The sequence below is a fragment of the Malania oleifera genome, chromosome 6, assembly GCF_029873635.1.
Source record: "Malania oleifera isolate guangnan ecotype guangnan chromosome 6, ASM2987363v1, whole genome shotgun sequence".
Classification (NCBI taxonomy): domain Eukaryota; kingdom Viridiplantae; phylum Streptophyta; class Magnoliopsida; order Santalales; family Ximeniaceae; genus Malania; species Malania oleifera.
The window spans coordinates 17662482-17685834 of record NC_080422.1 but is presented as its reverse complement, the minus strand read 5'-3'; the positions used below and the strand labels follow the sequence as shown (position 1 = coordinate 17685834).

Genomic DNA, 23353 nt, shown 5'->3' with positions numbered 1-23353 from the left:
ATGCTTTTGGATGATATGGATTATCGTTATTTATGTAGCCTAGCTTTATAATACATTTAACGTTGTGTTTTAAAGTATGAATTTCAAGTTTTAGATTTGGATTTGGATGAATTTGGACAAAACTTTTTTGGTATGGGACGTGAGATGGGTTATCGCTCTTGATGTGTTTCAGCTCTAGAATATACTTTGAATTCTGCTTTTGGAAGTATGAATTTCAAGTTTTAAATTCAAATTTGAATGAATTCGGACAATTCTAATATAATTTTATATTATATTTTGTCAAAATTCTTACAAATTTAGATATTAGGCCTCTTTCAAAAAGATATAGTATTAAAAAAGTTGTCCCATATTTTTGGGTTTCAAACTAGCTTGATTTTTGAAATATTGTGGTGCTTACTTTTCAAGCAATTACAAATTGATGGCGAATTGTGAACTATGAAACATACTCGAGCTGTTAATATTTTGTTTAGCAAAATTATTGTTACATCTAAAAACATCCAAAACGAGAATTTAATTATGCACATATTCTGAAATTTTTGATTGCAATTAATAGCGTGTTTTATGCTATGGAATATTGTTAAAACCCATTTTAATAATCATATTTTCAGCCTCTATCCACAGGTAAAATTTTTAGAAATATTTTAAGATTCTTGAACCTACACACGAAATCAGAGAGAGATCAACCACTGTAGAACCCTATAAAAAGCATGAAAACTCCCACCAGAAGTACTTGTCTGCATACTTGCTAGGTGAGGGTTAAAAATTTAAAAAAATAGAGAGAGAGAGAGAGAGAGAGAGAGAGAGAGAGAGAGAGAGAGAGAGAGAGAGAGAGAGAGAGAGAACCTAATAGATCACATTAAGACCATGGGAATCCAAGCACAACCCAAGATTCCAGTCATAGATTTCTGCAAGGAAGATTTGAAGCCCGGCACACCCGCCTGGCTCTCTGCCTGCAATGAAGTTAAGCATGCACTGGAAGAATACGGCTGTTTTGTGGCACTCTCCAACAACACAGTCTCTCCAGAGCTGCACCAGAAAGTCTTCCAGTCATCGGAAGAATTGTTCGATCTCCCCAGAGAAATCAAAGCCCAAAACACTTATGATAAGCCCTACCATGGCTACGTTGGCCACCCCGCCGTCCCTCTCCACGAAGGCCTGGGCATCGATGACTCCACCGCCCTTGATGCTGTCCAGGGTTTCACCAACCTCATGTGGCCCGCTGGGAAACATGATTTCTGGTATCTCCTGAAATAACTGCTGCTCCTGCTTGTTTATTTTGATAGGAATATTTTTTGACTTTCTGAATTCGTGTTTCGGGCTTTGTCCCCACCATCCACAGAGGTTGATTTGACGAATATATACGTATATACACACGCATATTGTGTGAGGTATTAGTCTTTCCAGAGGAGCTATCCTGTGAGTCTTGACAAGACACAAGCTGAGTGCGATGCCCATGGGAATACCACTCGAGATATCACCTTTGGAAAAAGACTAGCATTTCTGATATATAGTTGGTTTCATTTTGGATATATATTTTTTCATTTGCTATTCTTTTGTTGGTGAATTAGTGAAAATGTACACTCTTACTCAAAGCAAGTGGCGGAGTTGGATCGAATGGTGTCGCGGATGATATTTGAAAGCTACGGGGTGGAGAGTTACCACGAAGCCCATGTCGAATCCACCATTTATCTCCTTCGATTCTTGAAATACAGAGGACCCGAAGCGCATGAGAGCAATTTGGCTTTTATACCTCACACGGATAAGAGCTTCCTCACCATTCTTCACCAAAACGACGTCAATGGGCTGGAGATCGAAACCCGGGATGGAAACTGGATTGGCTATGAGTCGCCATCGCCGCCGATTTCCTTCGTGGTCATGGCTGGCGATGCTTTAATGGTTGGTAGTTGCAGGGTTAAGAGCTAAAAGTTCGTTAAATTACACTTCTTAAATTTTAATTTCCATAATTTATTTCTTATATATTATGTCTTCACATTTCTTCAACTTTGAAATTAAAAATTAAAAAAAACTAAATTCTTACATATCAAACATTAGGAAAGAAGTGCAAGTTAAAATACTTTAAGAAATTACGGAATTTGGTAAAACTCTAGGAATTTTTTGAAGTTAGAGGCTTTGTTTGGTTAATGATTTTATTAAGGAAAAAGAAAGGGAAAGAAGTAAAGAAAATAAGAAAAAATCAATTATGAATTATGTGTTCTCGATATCAAATATTTTTAGAACTAAAAATTTGTTGATACATGTTTAAAAATCATGAAAACTAAAGGTTAATAATGCGTAAAAAAATATTTGTTATTGATTTACGAGAGCTTAGGTGCAACGGTAAGGTTGCCGCCGTGGGACCTGGAAGTGACAAGTTCAAGGCGTGGAAATAACCTTTTACGAAAATGTAAGGTAAGGTTGCGTACTATAGACCCATTGTGGTCCGCCCCTTTCCCAGACCCCGCATACGCGGGAGTTTTGTGCACCGGGCTGCCTTTATATATATATATATATATATATATATATATATATATATATATACATATGTATGTATTTCTTGTTTCTCCTAATGGTTTTCAAGTGGCAATGAGCGTCTTAATTTAAATAATTTTTATTTTCCCACTTTTTGTTTATTTAAATTATAACTAGTATGACAAGAAGGCATGGTACAGGCATGGAGCAATGGGAGGGTACATTCTTCAAGCCATAGAGTTGTGATCAACGGGAAGAAAACAAGGCACACTTTGGGCTTGTTTTCATTCAACAACAACATAGTTCGAATCCCAGAAGAGATGGTGGATCAGGAGCATCCTTTACAATATAAGCATTTTAATCACTATGGTCTGGTTCATTTCTATGGTTCCGAAGAAGGTAAAAAGTTAGGGCATTCTGTGATAGCTCTCAAGGCCTACTGTGGCATATGAGATATGCATCCTAATATAGTTGATGCCACTAGGAACCATGTCGTGCAAGTGTTACGTTAAGCTTCCACTCTGTCAATTTGGATGTTAATTTGAGGTCTTAAGTAATAAAATTTAGGAAAATATTAAGATCTCAACATGCTTATCTCGAGATGTTTCTATTAGGACATCACACTTTAAATATTTGTTTAGAAAGCCTTCCAATATATGCGTCCTCACTCCAATATCTATGTAATAAAGGGTCTTGTATGTGTGCAAGTTTGTGGCTGAATATGCATGATTGTTGTGCCCAACTGTTCAAGTTGTTTTGCCAATATTTTTTGTGTGCATAGTCCAAATAAACATGCCTATCTTTCTTTAGAAGGAGTTTCTGTTTATGTTTTGGTTCTTTTCTTTTCTTAGTAGTTGTGGAGATATGGGACCATTCCTTTAATTTTTATCAAAGAATTGCCTCAAATAACTGGCATCATTGCCTTGGTGCATTGGTTTTCCTTTTGCTTTTTATAGATGGTTGACTACAGAGCATGAAATTCTTACACTCGATCATAATAATAGATTTACATTTGGTCTTTAACTTAGATGAGTCTAGCTTGAAGATGCTTTTCTAGGAATATTGAGGATGTTGGAGATTATAAAGGAGAGGATGAATTGTGAAGCCCATATGTTGACTTAGTTGCTTTTGCCAAATGAAATTTCGTGAAAGAGAATTTGTATTACTTTGTGGCTTAAGATAGGGCAAAGGTGCAAGACAAAAAGCCTCACGTGAATAAAAATTGTTTGCAGTAGTCTTTGTATTCCTATCAAATGGTAATTTTGTTAAGTCCCTGTGAAGAATGATGTAATCCCAAGAGGAGGGAGGGGGTGAATTGGATTTTTAAAAACTTTTGCAAAATTATTTTGCCAATTCACCAAACAATATCCCAATCTAAATAAAACGTGTATGAAGAAAAATAATCACAATAATAAATAAATAAACATTCTTGCCAAGAGTTTATGTGTACAATTGAAAGACTATATGTACTCTCAAATGTATTTAAAAATGAAGCGCACTAGAGTTAGGGTTTTACTCTCAAAAATATTTTTCAACTAAAAGTGAGAGTATGGAAAATGACTTTCTCAAATTGACCTTTTAGAAAAAACAAATAGTGAGAAAGTTTTCAAGAAAGTATATATGAATTGAGTATATGCTCAAAGTTCTCTTAAATAACCCAAAAGATTTTATCCAAAAATATATTTAATGAAAAGAGTATGAGAAACTAGGGTTTTCTTCAGAATATGACTGACCTTTGAAAAATCAAATACAAGAAGACTTTTGAGCAATATATATAAGATTAAATATATGCTCAAGACTTTATGAATAACTCAAAAGATTTTTTCCAAAATGATTTTCAAAAGAAAGTAGGAGAAATAGAAATTTGATCTTCAAAATGGAGTCTAAAATGTGAGAAAGAATCAAAGAATAATCAAGTATAATTTCAATATCTTTTTCTAACATTTTCAAAGTGATTTGGCCAAGTATTTATAGGAAAATTTGAAATATGGCCGTTATATGATAGTTGGGCATTTTTATAATAATTTAATTCAAATATTTATGACCGTTGGAGGCTCAATTTTTCATGAACCTAAGAGATCCGATCGACCGGCACAAGGTCCGGTCGACCAACCCTAAGGAGATTTCCTTTTTATCGCACTTCAGTTTGCCAGGCTAATGATCCATTTTGTTGGATCAACCTTCGTATGAAGGCCAATCGACTGGGCCTGAGAGGCCGGTCGACTAGGCCCTTTATATTTTACTCAAGTCTTTAATCTGGTCGATCGGGTTGAACCATTCGGTCTGTCGGGCCCTTTATAAAACCAATTCAGTTGACTAGACCTTAACAAAAATGAGTTTTTGGCCTTGATTTTACTTCAAAAACATTTTAAACCTTTTGTGGCTGTTTAACTTTGAGTATGAAAGGTTCTTATGAAATTGTTGGGATCCTAAGGTGAATCTATGGTTGGTGTTGAGCTTCAATTTAAGTCATGTGAAATGCATGCACAATTTAAACCTAGTTACTATTACAACTTAGAAACACAAAGTCTTCACTCTCTGCTCTTTAGTAATCCATAGAATACGCCTTAGAATATGATTGTGTAAGTGCTTTAAGACTCGCATATTGCATCATCATCTGTGCTTTCAAAAATTTAAGCCCGTTCATATACTTAGCACACAAATAAGATGTTCTACTTTGTCATAATCAAAACGGAATAGGACTCAAAAAGTCAACAATCTCATCACTTGGGATGATGACAAAACATAGAAGTAAAATTGGGTTGGCCTGAAAAGGCTCTCCCTTATAATATGCATAAACTTCAAAATGATATTCAATATAACTCAAGCATATTTGAAATGAAGACTTTAGGATTTTTAAGTTGAGAATGTAAGTACATTTTAGTTCAATGTGCATTTTGTATTGAAGCTGACTTTGAAAAAAAAAATTCAGTAAAAAGAACAAAGTCACATGATACACAAAATATATTATAGTTTTATAACAAGTATCATGTTTATTATTTTCCAAAAGTGAATTACAAAAGGACTGGAGGATACCTAATGTAAAAGAATTATAATTTTGCTCATAAATATTCTCTCCCTTTTGTCATCAACAAAAGGGCTACACTTTTCCCTTTTTATTTTTTTTTCTTTTTTATTTTTTTTTAAAGAAGAGCATTTAAACATTAGAGCCCTTGAGTATTTATGAATTTCATGACAAAAATAGAATTTTAGAAAATTACAAAAGCACATGTCATGAATGTCTTTAGGCAAGAGATAAGATTTTATCTTCTAAAAGATCATTTCTTGCCATAAAAATTTCATTTTGAAAAAAAAAATCCCTTTATGATATTATCAATAAGTACTAGGGAATGCTTGCTATAATAATAATAATAATAATAATAATAATAATAATAATAATAATAATAATAATAATTATTATTATTATTATTATTATTATTATTATTATACCACAAAGGTCAAGCAAGCTTTGAATTTTTCTAGGTAATCATTTAACAACAAAACTTCAAAATTTAGCTAGAAAAAACAACCATATTGATCATAAATATTAGAAATTTTAAAGTAAGATCATATGGCAAAACTTGGAACAACAGTTCCTCCTAAGATTACTATGAGCCAAAATCATTATGCTTAAACATATATGCCACGATAAGTTTTTTATTTTTATTTTTATTTTTTTATTTTTATAATCTAAGCCAAAGAATATAGATGAGCATAAAAAGATAGAATTTTAATTTTGAAGCTCCCCATTTTCATTTGAAAACAAGCTTAAATGCTATTAACCACTTATATAATGATACCAATTGTGAGAATTCATTAAACGTTAAACAGTATAAGCAACCAGTTTAACTCTTTAAGTTAATTTTGCTGGATATTAATTAAACAATTTTTATCCAACCAGTAAAATCTTTCCTATTGAACACACATGCATCAGAAATCTAATATTCAAATCATGCAATGTAACGATGCCAAAAATATTTATACAAGATTAGTGTAGTAATCCTAAAAAAAATAATAAAAGTAAATAAATAAATAAAAATAAAAATTAATGAATTAATAAATTAATAATAATTGTTAATTAATATAATATAATATGATAATATATGAATATAATATAATATTATAATATTATAATATAATATGTGTGTATATATATATATAAGGAATTGGGATGCTTCTAACATCTTGATTCAACAGGAACCCCCTCACGACTTCACTATCTCTCTCTCTCTCTCTCTCTCTCTCTCTCTCTCTCTCTCTCTCTCTCTCTCTCTCTCTCTCTCTCAATTTTTCTTGTTTTTCTTCGTGAATTTGAAGAACATACATCATTCCCGAGTCCCAACTCCGCTCTTTAACAATTTAACAAGAGAAATTTTATTATCTGCACACCGTAGGCACTACTTCAGGACTAGGGGTAAGTGGACTAGATTATGTCAGAATTTATTTCAAAATAAATTCTTGATTTAAATTGATTATGTGAATTCAATTATTTCCATATGTTTGGGCTAAATTATACTGTGGGGATTTGATTATATCGAGTTTTCTAATTATATTGGTATTGAATTAAATAGGTGGATTATTATACATTTTCTATGGTAGTTTATTAAAATTATAATTATTAGACAAATCCTATGACATGAGTTAGTTTTATATTTTTGCATAATTGAGCAAATTTGGGATTTTTGCGATGTTATGCTTATTATGTGATTTATTGAAAATATTTATGCAATTTGACTATAAATTTGATGTTGGGGAAATGTTCAAATTATTATATGGTTTAATTGCATAAATTGTGTTTTATGTTTTAAGAACCCTGATTGCCGTAGTTACATATGAATATTAGTGCGGCTACATTGTTGTGGAAGTGTTGGGGGTGGATAGTAAGTTTGACCTGAGTATGAGAATGAGTAAGACAATATGACAGACAAACTAATCTTATAGACAAAAACTTTTGATTTAGTTTGGTTGGTTGGTGGCCAATCAGTTAAGTCCAGTTTTTAGACTGCACAACCCGGTCATGGTGGTTAAACATAATATGGCCAAAAAGGAGTTCTTTATACATATTTGTGTATTTATGTGATTATGATAATATGATAGGCTTAAATTGTGATTTGAAGGAAATTACGTATATTTGTTTATATGTGGTCCACTGTTTTATAAATGCGGGTTTAAGAGTTAAATTATTTAAGTTAAATATTTACAAATGTAGTTTTATTAAGGTAAAATTTATTAAATGTATTTTTATATTGTAAAACTCATGTCAGCCACACACTGATAATAATCTAGTACTTACTTAATTTTTGATTGCAATTAATAGTGTGTTTTACTTTTTATGTAGTATTTAGTTTGGCTCTAGAATATTGTTAAAAACCAGTTTAATAATCATATTTTCTATAGCTAAAGTTTCATCATCGGCAAAAAAGAATCTTCAACCTCTATGCACACGTAAAATTTTTAGAAATATTTTAAGATTCTTGAACCCGCACACGAAATCAGATAGAGATTCAACCATTGTAGAACCCTATAAAAAGCATGAACACTCCCACTAGAAGTACTCTTCATACTTTCTACGTGAGGTTAAATATAAAAGAGAGAGAGAGAGAGAGAGAGAACCTAATAAATAACATTAAGACCATGGGAATCCAAACACAACCCAAGATTCTAGTCATATATTTCTCAAAGGAAGATTGGAAGCCTGGCACACCTGCTTGGCTCTTTGCATGCAATGAAGTTAGGCATGCACTGGAAGAATATGACTGTTTTGTGGCACTCTCCAACAACACAGTCTCTCCAGAGCTGCACCAACAAGTCTTCCAGTCATCGGAAGAATCATTCGATCTCCCTAGAGAAATCAAAGCCCAAAACACTTATGATAAGTCCTACCATGGTGTCATGGTCTGACTATTTTCACACCGTTGTGAAAGGGGCTGTGTGGCGCTAGCTAAAGCACTCTTGTTTAACTAGCCAACCTATCGTTTACCAATATTCATCCACGAAACACTTTCATTAATATTTATTCAAATAGCAGCAGAAACAGTAATCAATTCATGAAAGTCGTGATAAGCATGTAGTAAACATTGAAGCAAATGTAATTCATTAACAAGACCTTCGTTGACATCGTGTGTTTAGTGAGGAAGGCAAGTAGGTTAAACACTTTGACAATTGCTAGTGAGTTTTACAGTGACTAATGAACACTCACCCTCTCCTAAAGAGGTTTTTAGGTCATTCTCACTCTAACACTAGGAAACATTAAAGTGACCAAGGAGTCATATTACCATATTTGGCATACAAAGAGACTACTAGTAGAAAATAACCCTACACTAGTGTTTACATGATGGAAACCCATCCCAAGCACACGAGACAAGCAGTCACAGGCAAGCATAATGCCCTAAACAAGCTTAGCTCATGACATTCTCCCACACTTACGTTGTTGACGTCCTCGTAGACTTTGGTGTTAGGTACACTTTAGCTTTGTCCACGAACAACCTCATATCTTCCGTAGAAATCCAACTGATTTCTTTGTCATCAAGGCATTTCCACTTCACTAGAAAATTCTTCCACTTCTTGCTTGAGGAAATAAATTTTCTATCTACAAGGATCTCTTCAACTACACGTCTGTCAAGTTGCATTGTCTTCAACTCTGCTCTCTTAGACTTCTATTCTGACCATCGGTGTCGGCGTTAAACAGCTTGAGGCAGCAGACATGAAACTACGATCTTCTCCCCTGATTTGCTCAATTCTTCATTTTCTTAGAAGTTTTCTCTAGATAGGCTCAGGAAAACTCTACATCCTGTCTCCATTCTTTAGTGAAGATGTATGCCCTAGGACTCTTTGGTCTGTATGACTCACCCACTGTGTGAGGTAATAGTGGCTGTTGGCCTGTAACAAGCTCAAAAGAGCTCTTGTTGGTTATTGAGCTCCTTTGGGCATTGCCACAGAATGGAGTCACATCAAGTAGTTGCATCCCATTCTTCTAGTTGTCGTTGAAAAAGTGGTGAAGTACTCATCTAGCAGCTCCCTGAATCTCTTCATCTGTCCATTTGTTTGTCGGTGATAACTTGAAGAGATGTTAATATGTGACCTGGATATCCTGAAAGATTCTGTAAAGAAGTTATCAGTGAACATTAAGTCTCGGTCATAAATAATAACTTGGGGAACACCCCAATGTTTCACAACAGTCACAAAGAATAATTGTGTCGTTTCCTTTTCCAAACAGTACCATGGTGTGGCTATGAAAGTACCATATTTCTTCTACTCCCCCTTGTCTTGTTGGCAAGTGAGATAAGTTTTGATATAATCAACCACCGCATCCCATGTGTGCGGCCAACAACCAGTAGTCCTGTCATTGGAGTCATTTTCCGCGAATACCTCTCAATGAACTTCCTGCAATATCTAGTAAGGCCAAGAAAGGAACGCAAGTAGAGCTCTATGAACTAGAGCTCTATGTCAAGTCATGTTAGAGAGAGAAGCTTCCCTTCTCTCTACAAGGCGCATGGTGTGAGTGCTTGGGGCTCGGCTCTTGGATTGCTTGATTTGTTAGACTATGGGGCGTAAATCAACCTCCAGGGCCGTTAATGTTGTTCAACTGAATAATGAACGTAAATTTGCTCTGATTTCATTGAAACAAATTGTGGAAATCGATCTTTGTGGGCTGGTAAGAACCTTCTACAGTTACGTTCGGAGGTTGCGAGGCTCGCTCCAGCTACAAATCATTTTTCACCACTAAAGGAAAAATCCTCCTCGTCTGAAGATTCAGATGGTGATGACAAATTTGTTGAGATTGCAAAAGTGTTTTCTTCTTGCTATGAAGAATCGACTTCTGGAAATGAAGATAGATCTTATTTTGATGGTGAGTCTGTTCAGCGTTCAAAGAAACCAGATCTGGATGCGGCTTTGGATGCTTTGTTGGAGCAGATGAAGATGCCTTGACATTCATTGAAATTAAAGGTGGCAACTGCGATGAATGGATTAAAAGAAATTATTTTGAGATTATGACTGAGTTTTGCAGGTTGTATGCAATCACGATTCACGGATTGAATGAAGGAATTGAGAAGGAAAAGGTAAATGGAAAATCTTCTGATGGTGTGTGCGACTTGGATTGTGATTCTGGAAGTGAATCTGACAGTGGTCAACCAGCTAAGATGGTTGGATCTGATGGAGCTCTTGATGCTTCAAGAGGGACAAAAGCTTGCACTTCTGATGCTCGTGCACTAGGTGTTCGAAGAAATGTCACAGAAGATCTAGAAAATGCCACTACTAAGTTAGGTTTAAAGAAGGATGATGCTATTTGGGTTCCTATTGTTCGAACATCTGCCCCCAAGGATGTGTTTGTCCCGACCTCAGGTTTGGCTTCTGCTGCTTGCCCACTCAATAAAAATTCAAAGGACCCAATGGACATGAGAGGGTATGAAGGGCCGCATAGACCAGTTGGAGATGCTGCGAACACAATGTGCACTCCAAGTGCTCAACAAATTTCCTCTGGGATTTTCTGAAGGAAACAATGGCACATTTGAGTCTCTTAACTCCAGTGCAGTAGGTACTTGTCTTAATGCTGTAAAGGGGACTTCTATTGTGGATCCAAAGAAGGCGAAGGGTGCAAATGCTCTAGGTGTTTGTCAAAATGCCACATCAAGAGGGAAAAAGGAAGGCTTCATGAATGGGATAAAGAAGGGGTCGTGGGCCGAAATGTTTGCTAATAATAGACATCAAGAAAACTGTGGTGTTCTCGCTTCATTTGATTCTGGTGGTGATGAAGCCCTAATTGAAGAAAAGGATATGGTTGACCCCGAAGCGAAGTGGGAATTTTGCTTAACAAGGTACTTAGGTGGAAAATTGCCAGGAAAGTCTGCCCTTAATGATATTGTCTCATCTTGGCATGCTAAAGTTGATATTTTCCACCATAAGAGTGGCTGGATCATTTTCAAGTTCTACAAATAGGAGGACATGTTTTAGGTGCTGTAAGGAGGTCCTTTTCTTGCATATGGAAGGCCATTGTTTCTTAAAAGATTTCCAGACATATTTCAATTTAATAATGATGAACTGAGCATTGTACCTGTTTGGTTTCAATTGAAAAACCTTCCTCTCGAGCTTTGGACTCTGAATGCTCTTAGGAAGATTTGTTCTATGTTAGGAAGGGCTGTACATGCTGATAAACTGACCACCAATAGGGAAAGAATTTCTTTTGCCAGAGCATTGGTTGAGATTGATGTCGCTAAAGAACTAAAGCATAGTGTAAGAGTTTGTATGCCTAATGGGTAGACTTTTATTCAAGAGGTTTCTTATGAGAACATGCCAAAATTCTGTAAGTTCTGTAATATGTTTGGTCATGTAGAAGTGAATTGTAAAAACAAGAAAGAACTTGAACAGAGGAAAGGAAAAAAGAAGAACGATCCTGATACAATTGAAGAGTCATTGGATGTTTGCTTGGACTCTTGCAGGTCCAATGACAAGATTAATGCTAAGAAGGTTAACGCTGCAGGGTCCTTTGAAGCAGTAAAGATTAATGCTACATATTCAATGCAAGGGGGGAGAAAATATGAAATGTATAGGGAAAAAGGTAATTTTTCCCTTGCTATTATGGATGAAGCTGAAAATATCAAAGATAAAGGAAAAGGCCCTCTTGTGCCATTGGTCAGTGGCAATTCCCATGGGAATGTAATGGTGCGGGATAAAAGGTTTCAGTCCGTGAAAAGGAAGAAAAGGAACAATGGGTTTAGGCCTCCTTGAGCTCATTTGATCTTGTGTTCCCTATGTTTTTTGGGTATGCCTAGATTTGATTGTACTTGTATCTAGGTTTTTCCTAATTTTTTTGCTACATGTATGTAAGCATTGTGCCCTCGGTATGCCCAAGTTTGATTGTACTTGTTTTTAGGTTCATCCATGTTTGATGCTACTTTTTCTAGATTTAGAGATTTGGCCTCCCTTCTCAATGTATGTTTCGGATTTATCTGTACATATTCCTTTGATCAATATAATTTACCTTTACTGATAAAAAAGAAAGGAACAAAACTCCTTCACTGTTGTGGGGATCTTCCGTTCTTGAATCATCCTTACCTTCTCCATACCCCTCCAAATACGACCTTGTTCAAATACATGACCAAGGAATTTGTTGCTCCGCTAAGTGACAGAGAACTTCCCTTTCTTCACATACAAACTATTTCCCCTCAGTCTTTCGAACACCTTTCGTAGATGCTCTTCATGTTTCCTCTGAAATAACATTGATGCTCCCAACAGTGATTTGGAAGGGCAAACATGTAACGACCTGAAAATTCATACCATTTTTTAAAATTAAAATTACTCTGATACCCTTGTATTATCTATTATAACATCTCAGGCCCCAAGTGGGCACCAAGGAAATTCCTGTTCACAAAATAGCATTCCTATACAACAGAAAACATAAAGTTATACACCCATATTTACAATACCAGAATTCAGTAATTTCTCAAACATTATTGCATACATATCTACCCAAAAATCCTCCACCAAATCCCCTATAAACTACTGATAAATACATCTCCCCAAAACCACTTACCCTTCTGATAGGGCAGTATAACTATCCCCTCCATCTCCGAGCCTGATCTGCTCGTCTAGTTGGATCACCTAAAATATGTTAAATTACTGGGATGAGACAACTCCCAGTAAGAAGAAATATTCTATTACCATTGTGTGACAATGAGTTTACATGATTAATATACTGATAAATAACCAAAACTGAGATAGCATGTAAAATAATATACAGTATAACTCACACCTAGGTGGCTTAAAATACAATTGTAATATCTGAGCTTTCAATTTATTTAAACTTCTAGTGTTATAATATATCTGCTGTTATTCTGTAAACTTGTATACATATAAATAACTGTGAAAGCTTTCCTGAAAAATTGTATGTCATGATTTACCCCACATGGCTGGTTGTGCGGCCCATAGGCGGGACTAAACACTGATTAGCCTACCAGTACTAGCCTAACTATATGCATAGACATTCCTGTAGCACGAAAGGTTCGCTCCACCAGATTCGGATGTTAGGGAGCACACTACACTACTTGTGGCACAATTGGCTGATCCATACTTTATCTGAAACGTATGGTTGCATTCTGAATTATAATAGTTATGACACCGTGCTCAGATACTGATTTAATTCATCAGGGTCTGATACTGTATAATACTATTCTCCGTATATATCTTACTATTTCATCATGATTCCAAAATAACAATAACACTATAAAACTAATCTGAAGATACTGTATTATCTGATCTAAAATATCAATAATATTTGATCTGTATGATCAATAATATCTGAACTGAATAAACTGTAATATTTGAGTGTTATGGTTTTGTAATTTTGGGAATCATGGCTTTCTATGAATACTAAAAAATATATGTATGTGTATATACTATAAATCATAATTCTATAAATTTGGTAAATCATATTTCTGTGCATAAATATTGTAGATCATGTTATTTTGAAAACTGTATAAATACTATACTGAACAAATACTAACTCAAGCCACACAATTAATAAATAGAACTCACATACTGAAATTTGTATAACTATACAATTTATAATTTGTATCTCATAATCAAATACTAAAATTTATCAATAAAATTTCTGAATTTACTAGCATAGTATATTTCCCTTACCTAGTCAACTAAACTCGTTCACTAATTTTCTAACTCATGCCTCTGCGACATTCATAATTCCAAACCCTGAAATTACAAACATATGAATATAACCCTATCAATCAACTAAATATCTAGAATAACTATTGTATTGACGTTTTCCTAAATCCGCATATTCTCAATTTCCTAAACTATAAATTATTTATCATTCTACTTGGGTTCCTAAGAAAATACCTACTAAAAACCTTAGCCAGCCTGCAGTATTCTCACCAAACCTTGTATTTCACAAAATTCCAAGTCCTTAATTCAGCCCCAAAACTATTTTCATATTTACATTCCTAAGTCTATTCATCCCATAATTCAGATAAACAACCCATAAATACTCAAATAACACCCTTATCTCATTTATGCGACAGTGCCTCGGAACCCCAAATTGAAATTCCACTCTGCTTACATTGTAGAGAATCTTCCCAAGAACCCTGTGGTGGTTCCTGATCGTCGATTCAAACTTAAAAAGGAGTAGAATTTTAGAGAGAAGGGGAAGAGGGTTCGTGGGTTTAGAGAGAGAGAGAGAGAGAGGGAGAAGAAATAATTTTGATTAAAAAATTATAACTCGCAGGACTTTATAAGTTTTAGTGCTGCCAAGGAAACCGTTGTCGGTTTTCTCTCACTCTTAGAAAATCGTCACCGAGTTTCTATTAATTGGCTTGAAATTTACTGTTTACCTATTACCCAGCCCCGATAAATTACCAAAATCGTCGCTGGTTTTCTACCTCCTTTATAAAATCATTACTGATTTTCTCCTTTGCCCAAAAATCTATTTTCCTCATTTTCTTTTATTATTTTATTTTTTGGCTCTGTACATTCTCCCCTCTTAAAAATTTCATCCTTGAAATTATTGACTATACATGCATACCATCATCTGAGAAAAATTCACTACTTATTTTATTAATTACCCTCACTTATGGCAGAGAAATACCGTGGTTACAATTTATGGTTTTGGGAGATTACATGTATATACATAAAATAAAATTCTCCCATAACCAAAAACACTACCTATCCTATAATCTAAAATACCACATGTACATACATCATTTTGCTCTGCATAAAATAAAATCAAACTATATTTACTTTACCTGAATTACTACCATTCATTTTCTTTCTAATGTTGGTCCCCATAGAATAGATGTGGGTATTTCTATTGTATCTCCTCCTCTAACTCCCACGAGGCCTCCTCCACTGCATGATTCTTACATAGGACTTTTACTATTGGAATTATCTTGGTGCGCAACTCCTGTTGTTTCTTATCCAAAATCTGCACTGGTATTTCTTCATATACTAGAGTATCTTGAAGTTCCAACTCCTCATAACTGATTACGTGAGAATGACCTGGGACACATTTCCTCAGTATGGAAACATGGAATACGTCATGAATCTTGGATAATGCCAGTGGTAAGGCTATTCTATAGGCAACTGGACCCACTCTCTCGAGTATTTCAAATGGGCGAATGTACTAAGGATTCAGCTTGCCCTTTCTCCCTAACCTCATAACTCCTCTCACCGGTGCTACTTTCAGAAATACCTGATCTCCCACATCAAATTCCAATTTCCAGTGGAGAGTATCTGCATAGCTTTTCTACTAACTCTGAGATGCACTGATTCTGTCTTTAATAAGTTGGACTTTATCGTACGCCTGCTGCACTAACTTTAGTCCCATAACTTGCCTTTCACCCACTTCATCCCAGTATAAAGGAGAATGAAACCTCTTACTATATAATGTCTCGTAAGGTGCCATCCCAATGCTGGCTTGGTAATTGTTATTATACGCAAACTCAACCAACGGCATATACTTGGTCCAACTTCTCCCAAAATCCAGCACATATGCTTGTAGCATATCCTCAAGTATCTGAATCGTCCTCTCTGTCTGCCCATCAGTCTGAGGATGAAAAGCTATGCTGAATGATAACTGAGACCCAAAGTTTCTTGCGAGCTCTTCCGAAACCGTGATGTGAAATGTGAGTCTCGGTCTGAAACTACAGGTACTGGCACACCATGAGATTGAACTATCTCTTGAATATATAATTCTACCAGCCTGTTCATAGAGTAGTTAACATTATTAGAGAGAAAATGAGTAGTCTTCCTCAATCGATCAACAACCGCCTATATAACATTCTTTCCATGTAGCGCCAACGGTAGACGTGTGACGAAATCCATGGATATATGATCCAACTTCCACTCAGGAAAGTGGAGTGGTTGTAACTATCCTACCGGCCTTTGGTACTCAGTTTTTACCTACTGACACGTTAAATACTACTCCACGAATTCAGTTATCTCCCTTTTTATACCACTCCGCCAGAAAGATTCCTAAAGGTCTCGATACATTTTATTGTTGCCAGGATGCATTGTATAAAGGGATCTGAGTGCCTCTTCTAAGATAGCCCTCCTAATCACAGCATTTGCAGGGACGCACAGTCTGGTACGAAACCGTAGGGCTCCATCATCTGATATACTGAACTCCTCCCCCTCACCATCCTGCACTTTATCTATCAGCTTTACCAATTTTGCGTCATTTCTTTGAGTAGCTTTAATTTTCACCTGCAGGGTAGGCTGTAATACTAAGCTGGCGATGAATACTTGGAAATCACTCTCTATTAGCTCCACACCGAACCTTTCCAAATCCATCTAAATCGCATGTTGAACCTCTACCACTAACAATGCTGCACCCAATAAATTTCGGCTCAGCGCATTAGCCACCATGTTTGCTTTCCCTAGATGGTAACTGATGGTACAATCATAATCTTTAATGAGCTCTAGCCATTTTTTTTGCCTCATATTCAATTCTTTTTGGATAAAGAAATATTTCAACCTTTTATGGTCAGTGAAGATTTCACATCCCCCACCATAAAGGTGGTGCCTCCGGATCTTTAGAGCGTGCACCACTGCAGCTAACTCTAAATCATGTACCGGGTAGTTCTTTTCATTCTCCTTAAGCTGTCGGGAAGTGTAAGCAATAACCCTCACATGCTGCATCAACCCGATTCCCCTCAATGATACGTCATTGTATATAAAAAATCCATTGTCTCATGATGGAATAGATAATACCGGTGCAGTGACCACCCGCTGCTTCAATTCCTAGAAGCTCTACTCACACTCATCCGTCCATTCAAATCTCACATTTTTCCTTGTGAGTCATGTCAGTGGGCCCGATAATCTAGAAACATTATCCAAAAAATGCCGATAGTACCCTGCTAGACTTAGGAAACTTGTGACTTCCTAAACATTTCCCTATCTCACCCAACTCACCACTACTTCTATTTTACTCGGATATGCTAATATGCCGTCCCTGAAGATCACATGCCCGAGAAAAGTAACTTGTCTAAGCCAGAATTCACATTTCTTGGATTTAGCGTATAACTTCTTTTCCCTTAATACCTGTAATATCAATCTCAGATGATCCTTGTGCTCCTCAAAACTCTTCGCGTAGACTAGTATATCATCAATAAATACGACAACAAAGTGGTCTAAGTAGTGATGGAACACTCGATTCATTAGATCCATAAACACTTCCGGTGCATTAGTTAATCTGAACGACATCACCAAAAACTTGTAGTGCCCACACCTGGTTCGGAAAGCTATTTTTGAAACATCCTCTACTCTAACTTTTACCTGGTGAAATCCTGACCACAGATCAATCTTGGAGTAGATCTAAGTCCCCTGGAGTTAATCAAATAAATCATCGATTCTGGGAAGAGGATATTTATTCTTAATTGTCACTTTGTTTATTTCTCTATAAATAATACACATCCTCAAAGTCCCGTCTTTCTTCTTTACAAAAAGAACTGGTGCTCCCTAAGGCGACACGCTAAGTCTAATAAACCCTTTATCCAACAACTCCTGCAACTGATTTTTCAATTATTTTAGTTAAGCTAGAGCCATTCTATAGGGTGCTTTAGATATCGGTGCTGATCCCGGTAGTTGTTCCATGGTGAATTCAATCTCCCGATCTGGTGGTATACTAGGTAGTTCTTTCGGAAACACATATGAAAATTCTCTAACTACTGGAATATTAGCTTGTTTCAATTCTTCCTTTGGAATTTCCTTTATATAGGCAATGTTTCCTTGGCAACCACCCTAAAGCAACCTCCTCGCCTGAATAGCCGATACCAGCTACCGGCGAGGCGTGCACACGTGATCCCATGAATTTGAATTCCTGTTCACTTGGGGGTCTAAAGATCACTTCTTTTTTATGGCAATCAATGCTGGTATAATTAGCTGCCAGGCAGTCTATATCCAATATCATATCAAACCCCTCAATATCTAATACTACTGGGTCAGCTGGTAACACTTTTTCCTGACTACTTACTCGAAAATTTTTAAGTACCATCATACACCTCATTATTGACCCAGTCGGCGTGATAATTGACAATTCAATATCTAACAACTACGCCTCCACCCAAGATATTTTAACATATCTTGACAATACAAAGGAATGGGTGGCACCTGAGTCAAACAAAACAACAACTTTATATGGTAAAGCAGTAAGTATAACTGTAACAATGTCTCTGGCAGCCTCAGCGTCTCCCGGCGTCAGTGCATAAACCCTCGCCGGAGCTATGTTCTTCTATTGGCCTCCACGGGGCACCTAATAACCACCCTAGAATGATCCGTGAGCTAATGTGTGGGTCAGCAGTTCCCAACATGATCATGCCATATGGCCGAATCTCCCACACCGATACCAGACATTCTCTCCTACTCTACATTCTCCCGGATGCCTCCGGCCACATCTAATGCAGATAGGAAAATTTTGCCCACCCTGAACACCACTGTGTCCCATCATTTACCTCTGAGCTCTTTCATAGTGATCTCCTTTCTATGAGCCCCGACTGGAACCAACTTGAAAAACTGGAGGCCTGGGCCTCTTCCTCTGGCTCGGTACTCCCACATCTTTCTATTCACTTTCTTTTACTATTGTAGCTCTGTCAACTTGCTCAGATAAATCTTGCATCTTCAGTACTACCACCTGTTTATATATTTCTCACCTCAAGCCTCTCTCAAACATCCCTGCATTCTTAACTTCATCTAAAACGACTTAGGAGGTGAAGCGTGACAATTTGATAAATTTTGTTGCATATTGCTGAACTGTAAGATTTCCCTGAGACAAATTCAGAAACTCCACCACCTTAGCCTCTCTGAAGGTGGTAGGGAAATATTTGTAAAAGAATACCCCCCTGAATTGGCTCCAAGTCATAGCCACTAGTATGGGCCTCTGCTCCTCCAATAATCTCGTAGCCATCCACCATCCTTCGGCATCGCCTGTAAACTTGTACGTGGCATAGAGGATGCTCTGCTCATCGATGCAGTGGAGCACCATTAGTATTTTCTCAATCTCTTGCATCCAGTTCTTTACAACTGTGGGAGCTCCTCATGAAAATGCTTGAGGATTCATTTTTGTGAACTTTTCTATCGTACACCTCTGAGCTACAGAAGGGCCTCCTTAATCCCTGGAGCTCCGTGCAATCTCAACTATAACCTACTGAGTTACGCTGCGTAATATAACATCTGAATCCCCGCCACCCATGTTAGATGTTGACCCTATGGGTCATTCTCAATTTTGATAATGAAAAATACTCTGATATTTGATGACTTTCAAGTTTGTGTGCAGGATCATACTAAGTTGAATCACATTGATAGCATGCGGTAACTTGAAGAAAAGGAAGACCCCGACATATTTATTTGTTGTAATTTTTATTTGGGTCTGTAATCTTAATTAGGAAAAGGTTAGTAATAATCTGTATATCATGCATGTAGGACTATAAGCTTAAGACCTTAGAAAGACCTAAGTTAATTGATGCCAAGTTTTTTCGGTGTCCTCAAAAAGACGTAGAATGACCTTAGGTGTGACGACCTTCTTAATTTCCACACTCATTTTTTTCTTTCTCCTTCCATAATATAAATAAAATATCACAAAGTTTAGCAGATCATAATCCACCTGGGCCTGTGGGTACTAGGGATATATCAGAACATATAGTGGAAGCCTAAGCAGCAGGAAACATACAATACATCTCATTATACTATACATCACAATACCAGAGTTACTACAACCACTGTATTTATACACACACAGTACACAACCCCAAAACATATCTTCAGGCTATCCCATAAAATACATCCGACCCTATCAAACACTCACCCTTCTAGAAGGGTAGATTAACCATACTAGATCAGCGGGGCTTTACCCGCTCTCCTATCAGGGGCTCCTGAAATGTTTATGAAATTCGAGGTGAGACACCTCTCAGTAAGGGAAATAAAATAACACTAGTGTGTGACAATATGAGCATTTCTGTGGTATACATATAATAATAAACATAACCAGTAGAACTGTATATATATCAAATCCTGGGAAAAGCATGTATAATCAAAACATGGTAGAACATAATGATTTACATAGTATATTTCATCTTATATAAATAGAAATACCAAAAACAAACATCCCTGGAAGGTTAGCTGGCTATTGTCATGTATTACCCCCACATGACTGGGTTATGTGACCCAAAGGCAGGACCTGGCAATAGTTGACCGACCACTGCCAAGTCAAAAGTACAGTCTGTAAGTCCAATGGGTCTGCCAGACTTGGTCCGTACACTAGGGATGCTCACCCACTTCTTGAAAACCACATCGACCATCCAATCTCACACCACTCCGTACAGCGGCGTTAACACAAATATCATGATCATGATGACATTGGACACGTAGTAGCGGTACCGTATAAGTGCTAGCCTAGACCAAGCCAACCAACTTTTGATATCATATAACATATACTGAAACTGTGATACTTGGATATTTTATATCATTAATTATCAAATCAATCATATCATTTTGCATATATACGTATATCATGAAAATCATCGACCCGTACGCTAGTATTTCACATTTGACCATAGCTCGGCTCGTACGCCGGCAAATCATATCCATAGCTCAGCCCATACGCTGGCAAATCACATCCATAGCTCAGCTCGTACGCCGGAAAATCATATACATAACTCAGCCCGTATGCTGGAAATCATATCTATAGCTCGGCCCGTACGCCGGCAAATCATACACATAGCTCAACCTATATACCAGCAAATCATACACATAACTTGGCTCGTACATCGGCAAATATATCAAAATCTCGGCCTGTACGCCGGTTTTCCATTATAAAAATCCATATCATTAACACATTCCTAAAAAACAGTATTTCATATTAATTTCTACTCACGACACACTAAATAAGTTTTCGTATATTTAACATGCCATCATTTTCAGCGGTATTTTCCCAAACATAAGGCAGATATAAATATATTTATTTTTCTGAAATCAAATGTTACAATAATATGTATATTTTTCATAAAATACTAGCTTAGTTTATCTCCTTACCTGATTCTTGAAAAGCCCCAAAGAAAATTTGTTCTGCACCCGCAGGGTTCCCTACTTAACACCCTAAAAATCACATCTCCCAGAATTAAAGTTCAATATTTCTACGCATACTATGCTTCCTACAAATGTCAAGAAACGAAATACTGAGTAGAAAACCTTACCCTAGATTTGGGATGGTTTCCACCTTAGCCCCACCAATGATCCGCTTTGGCAGATTTGCAGAGAACTTTCCCAGGAGCGTTGTGGTGGCTTCAGATCGTCGAACCGACAAAAATCCAGCCCAGAATCTTAGAGAGAAGGAGGAGAAACCAAAGGATGAGAGAGAGAGTGAATTCTGTGCACAAATGAGTTGAAAAATCACGTTTAGAACTATTTATATTGCTAGATTCGTCGATGAGCCACGTCACCTCATCAACGAGTCCTATAGAAAGTTCGTTGACGAACCTGAACCCTCGACGATGAATTTCAGACTTCCAAAAATCCTCTCTCGGTATCTTCTCGTCGATGAGACTGACGAGATCGTAAAGAACCCTCGTCAACGAAACCCCTATGTTCGTCGATGAGGTTTGAAAAATTTCTTGGAATTATCCCATCCAAAAGCCTCCTTCTGTTCTTATTTCATTTCTTGTTCTTCTTCTTTTTTATCTCTTTTTTTTATTATTTAAATACCATTATTCTTCGGGTCGTTACATTAGGACCCACATGCATGCATAAACAAATGTGCTTATATGAATAGGGTTAATGTATAAGGGGATTAGAACTGAAATGCATTAAAAATGCATGTTCGGTCGACCAAATTGAAATGTATAAAAGTGTTCAATCGACCGAACCAGTCAAAGGTCAACGTTTTGACCATAGTACGGTCGACCGAACCTTTCGAAGTTCACACAACTTTGTCAACCAAACTCCCATCGGGTCAACGGTTTGACCCCTCGGTCGTACGACCAGAAAGATATGGACAATGCCCTGGTCGACCAAGCCCACACATGGGAAATCTCAATGCCATGGTTGACTAAACCATTGAGTACAAATTTCACCTCGTCGACCGAACCACGCGAAATTGAAAAATTGCCTTTAAGAATTTCAGTACGGTCGACCAAACTCTCAATTTAATTTTTTAGCGGTCGACCGAACTATGTTACTTGGTCAACCGAACATTAAGTTTGGTCGACCAGTGCTCTTGGGTTAGCAAAATTTACCAAAGTTAAAAACATTCTTATTTTTATTTACTTCATTTAAAATTTTCCCAAAATGACAAATACGTCCCTAATGGTTATAATTTTAGGGGATTCTATATACCTCCTCATTTGTAAGGATTATCACTAGATTAGCAAAATTAATCAGGAAAATTTCTCTCAAATATTTTATACCCTTTTTGCTATATACTCAACATTCCAAGCAAATTTTTCACACTCTCTTTGATTCTTCTTTGCAAAACCATCTTTGATAAAGAGAGTGTTTATTGTATTCCCTTCATTTGCATTATTGTTGCAACTTGAAGAGTGAATATATTTGTGTGTTTTCAGACATTATTTTAAAGCTAGTATACTCTCTCATATATTACTGTTGAAATCGTTTTTAGAGAGTTAGCTTGAGTTGACCCCTGATTATTTCATTGATAAATATTATCTTGGGATAACTCGTTTGAGCTTGTGAATCTTGCATTGTTGTTGCAAGTACTCAAACGATTGTGTTGTGTTGTGAAGAAAAATATTTTTGACAAGCTTATTTTCTCAAAAATATCTCTTGTGCTTGAGCTTTTGAAAATCATGTTTGAGATATTTGATTTTCATATTGAAAGTTAAGTAAAGATTTTTCCACCGATTTAATTTGATAAATCTTGGGTGGG

The 23353-nt window shown here is 36.5% G+C and overlaps 2 protein-coding genes across 2 annotated transcripts; both read left to right on the top strand.

Moving 5' to 3' along the window:
- Nucleotides 1-864: 864 nt before the first annotated feature.
- On the top strand, nt 865-2921 carry LOC131158020 (probable 2-oxoglutarate-dependent dioxygenase AOP1). The gene is made up of 3 exons (XM_058112569.1): nt 865-1238; nt 1569-1896; nt 2670-2921. The coding sequence occupies exons 1-3, from the start codon at nt 865-867 to the stop codon at nt 2919-2921; spliced, it is 954 nt and encodes a 317-aa protein (XP_057968552.1).
- A 5182-nt stretch (nt 2922-8103) lies between these two features.
- On the top strand, nt 8104-10398 carry LOC131158493 (probable inactive 2-oxoglutarate-dependent dioxygenase AOP2). The gene is made up of 2 exons (XM_058113361.1): nt 8104-8364; nt 10141-10398. Exons 1-2 carry the CDS (start codon nt 8104-8106, stop codon nt 10396-10398), a joined length of 519 nt encoding a protein of 172 aa, XP_057969344.1.
- Nucleotides 10399-23353: the final 12955 nt, after the last annotated feature.

Bases quoted from the DNA above. Each gene is read 5' to 3' on its own strand.
- LOC131158020 (XM_058112569.1), top strand. From the start codon at position 865: ATGGGAATCCAAGCACAACCCAAGATTCCAGTCATAGATTTCTGCAAG. The intron at 1,239-1,568 runs GTATCTCCTGAA...TTGGTGAATTAG, and splicing joins GCTGGGAAACATGATTTCTG to TGAAAATGTACACTCTTACT. The intron at 1,897-2,669 runs GTTGGTAGTTGC...GGCATGGTACAG, and splicing joins TGGCTGGCGATGCTTTAATG to GCATGGAGCAATGGGAGGGT.
- LOC131158493 (XM_058113361.1), top strand. From the start codon at position 8,104: ATGGGAATCCAAACACAACCCAAGATTCTAGTCATATATTTCTCAAAG. The intron at 8,365-10,140 runs GTCTGACTATTT...AACCTTCTACAG, and splicing joins AGTCCTACCATGGTGTCATG to TTACGTTCGGAGGTTGCGAG.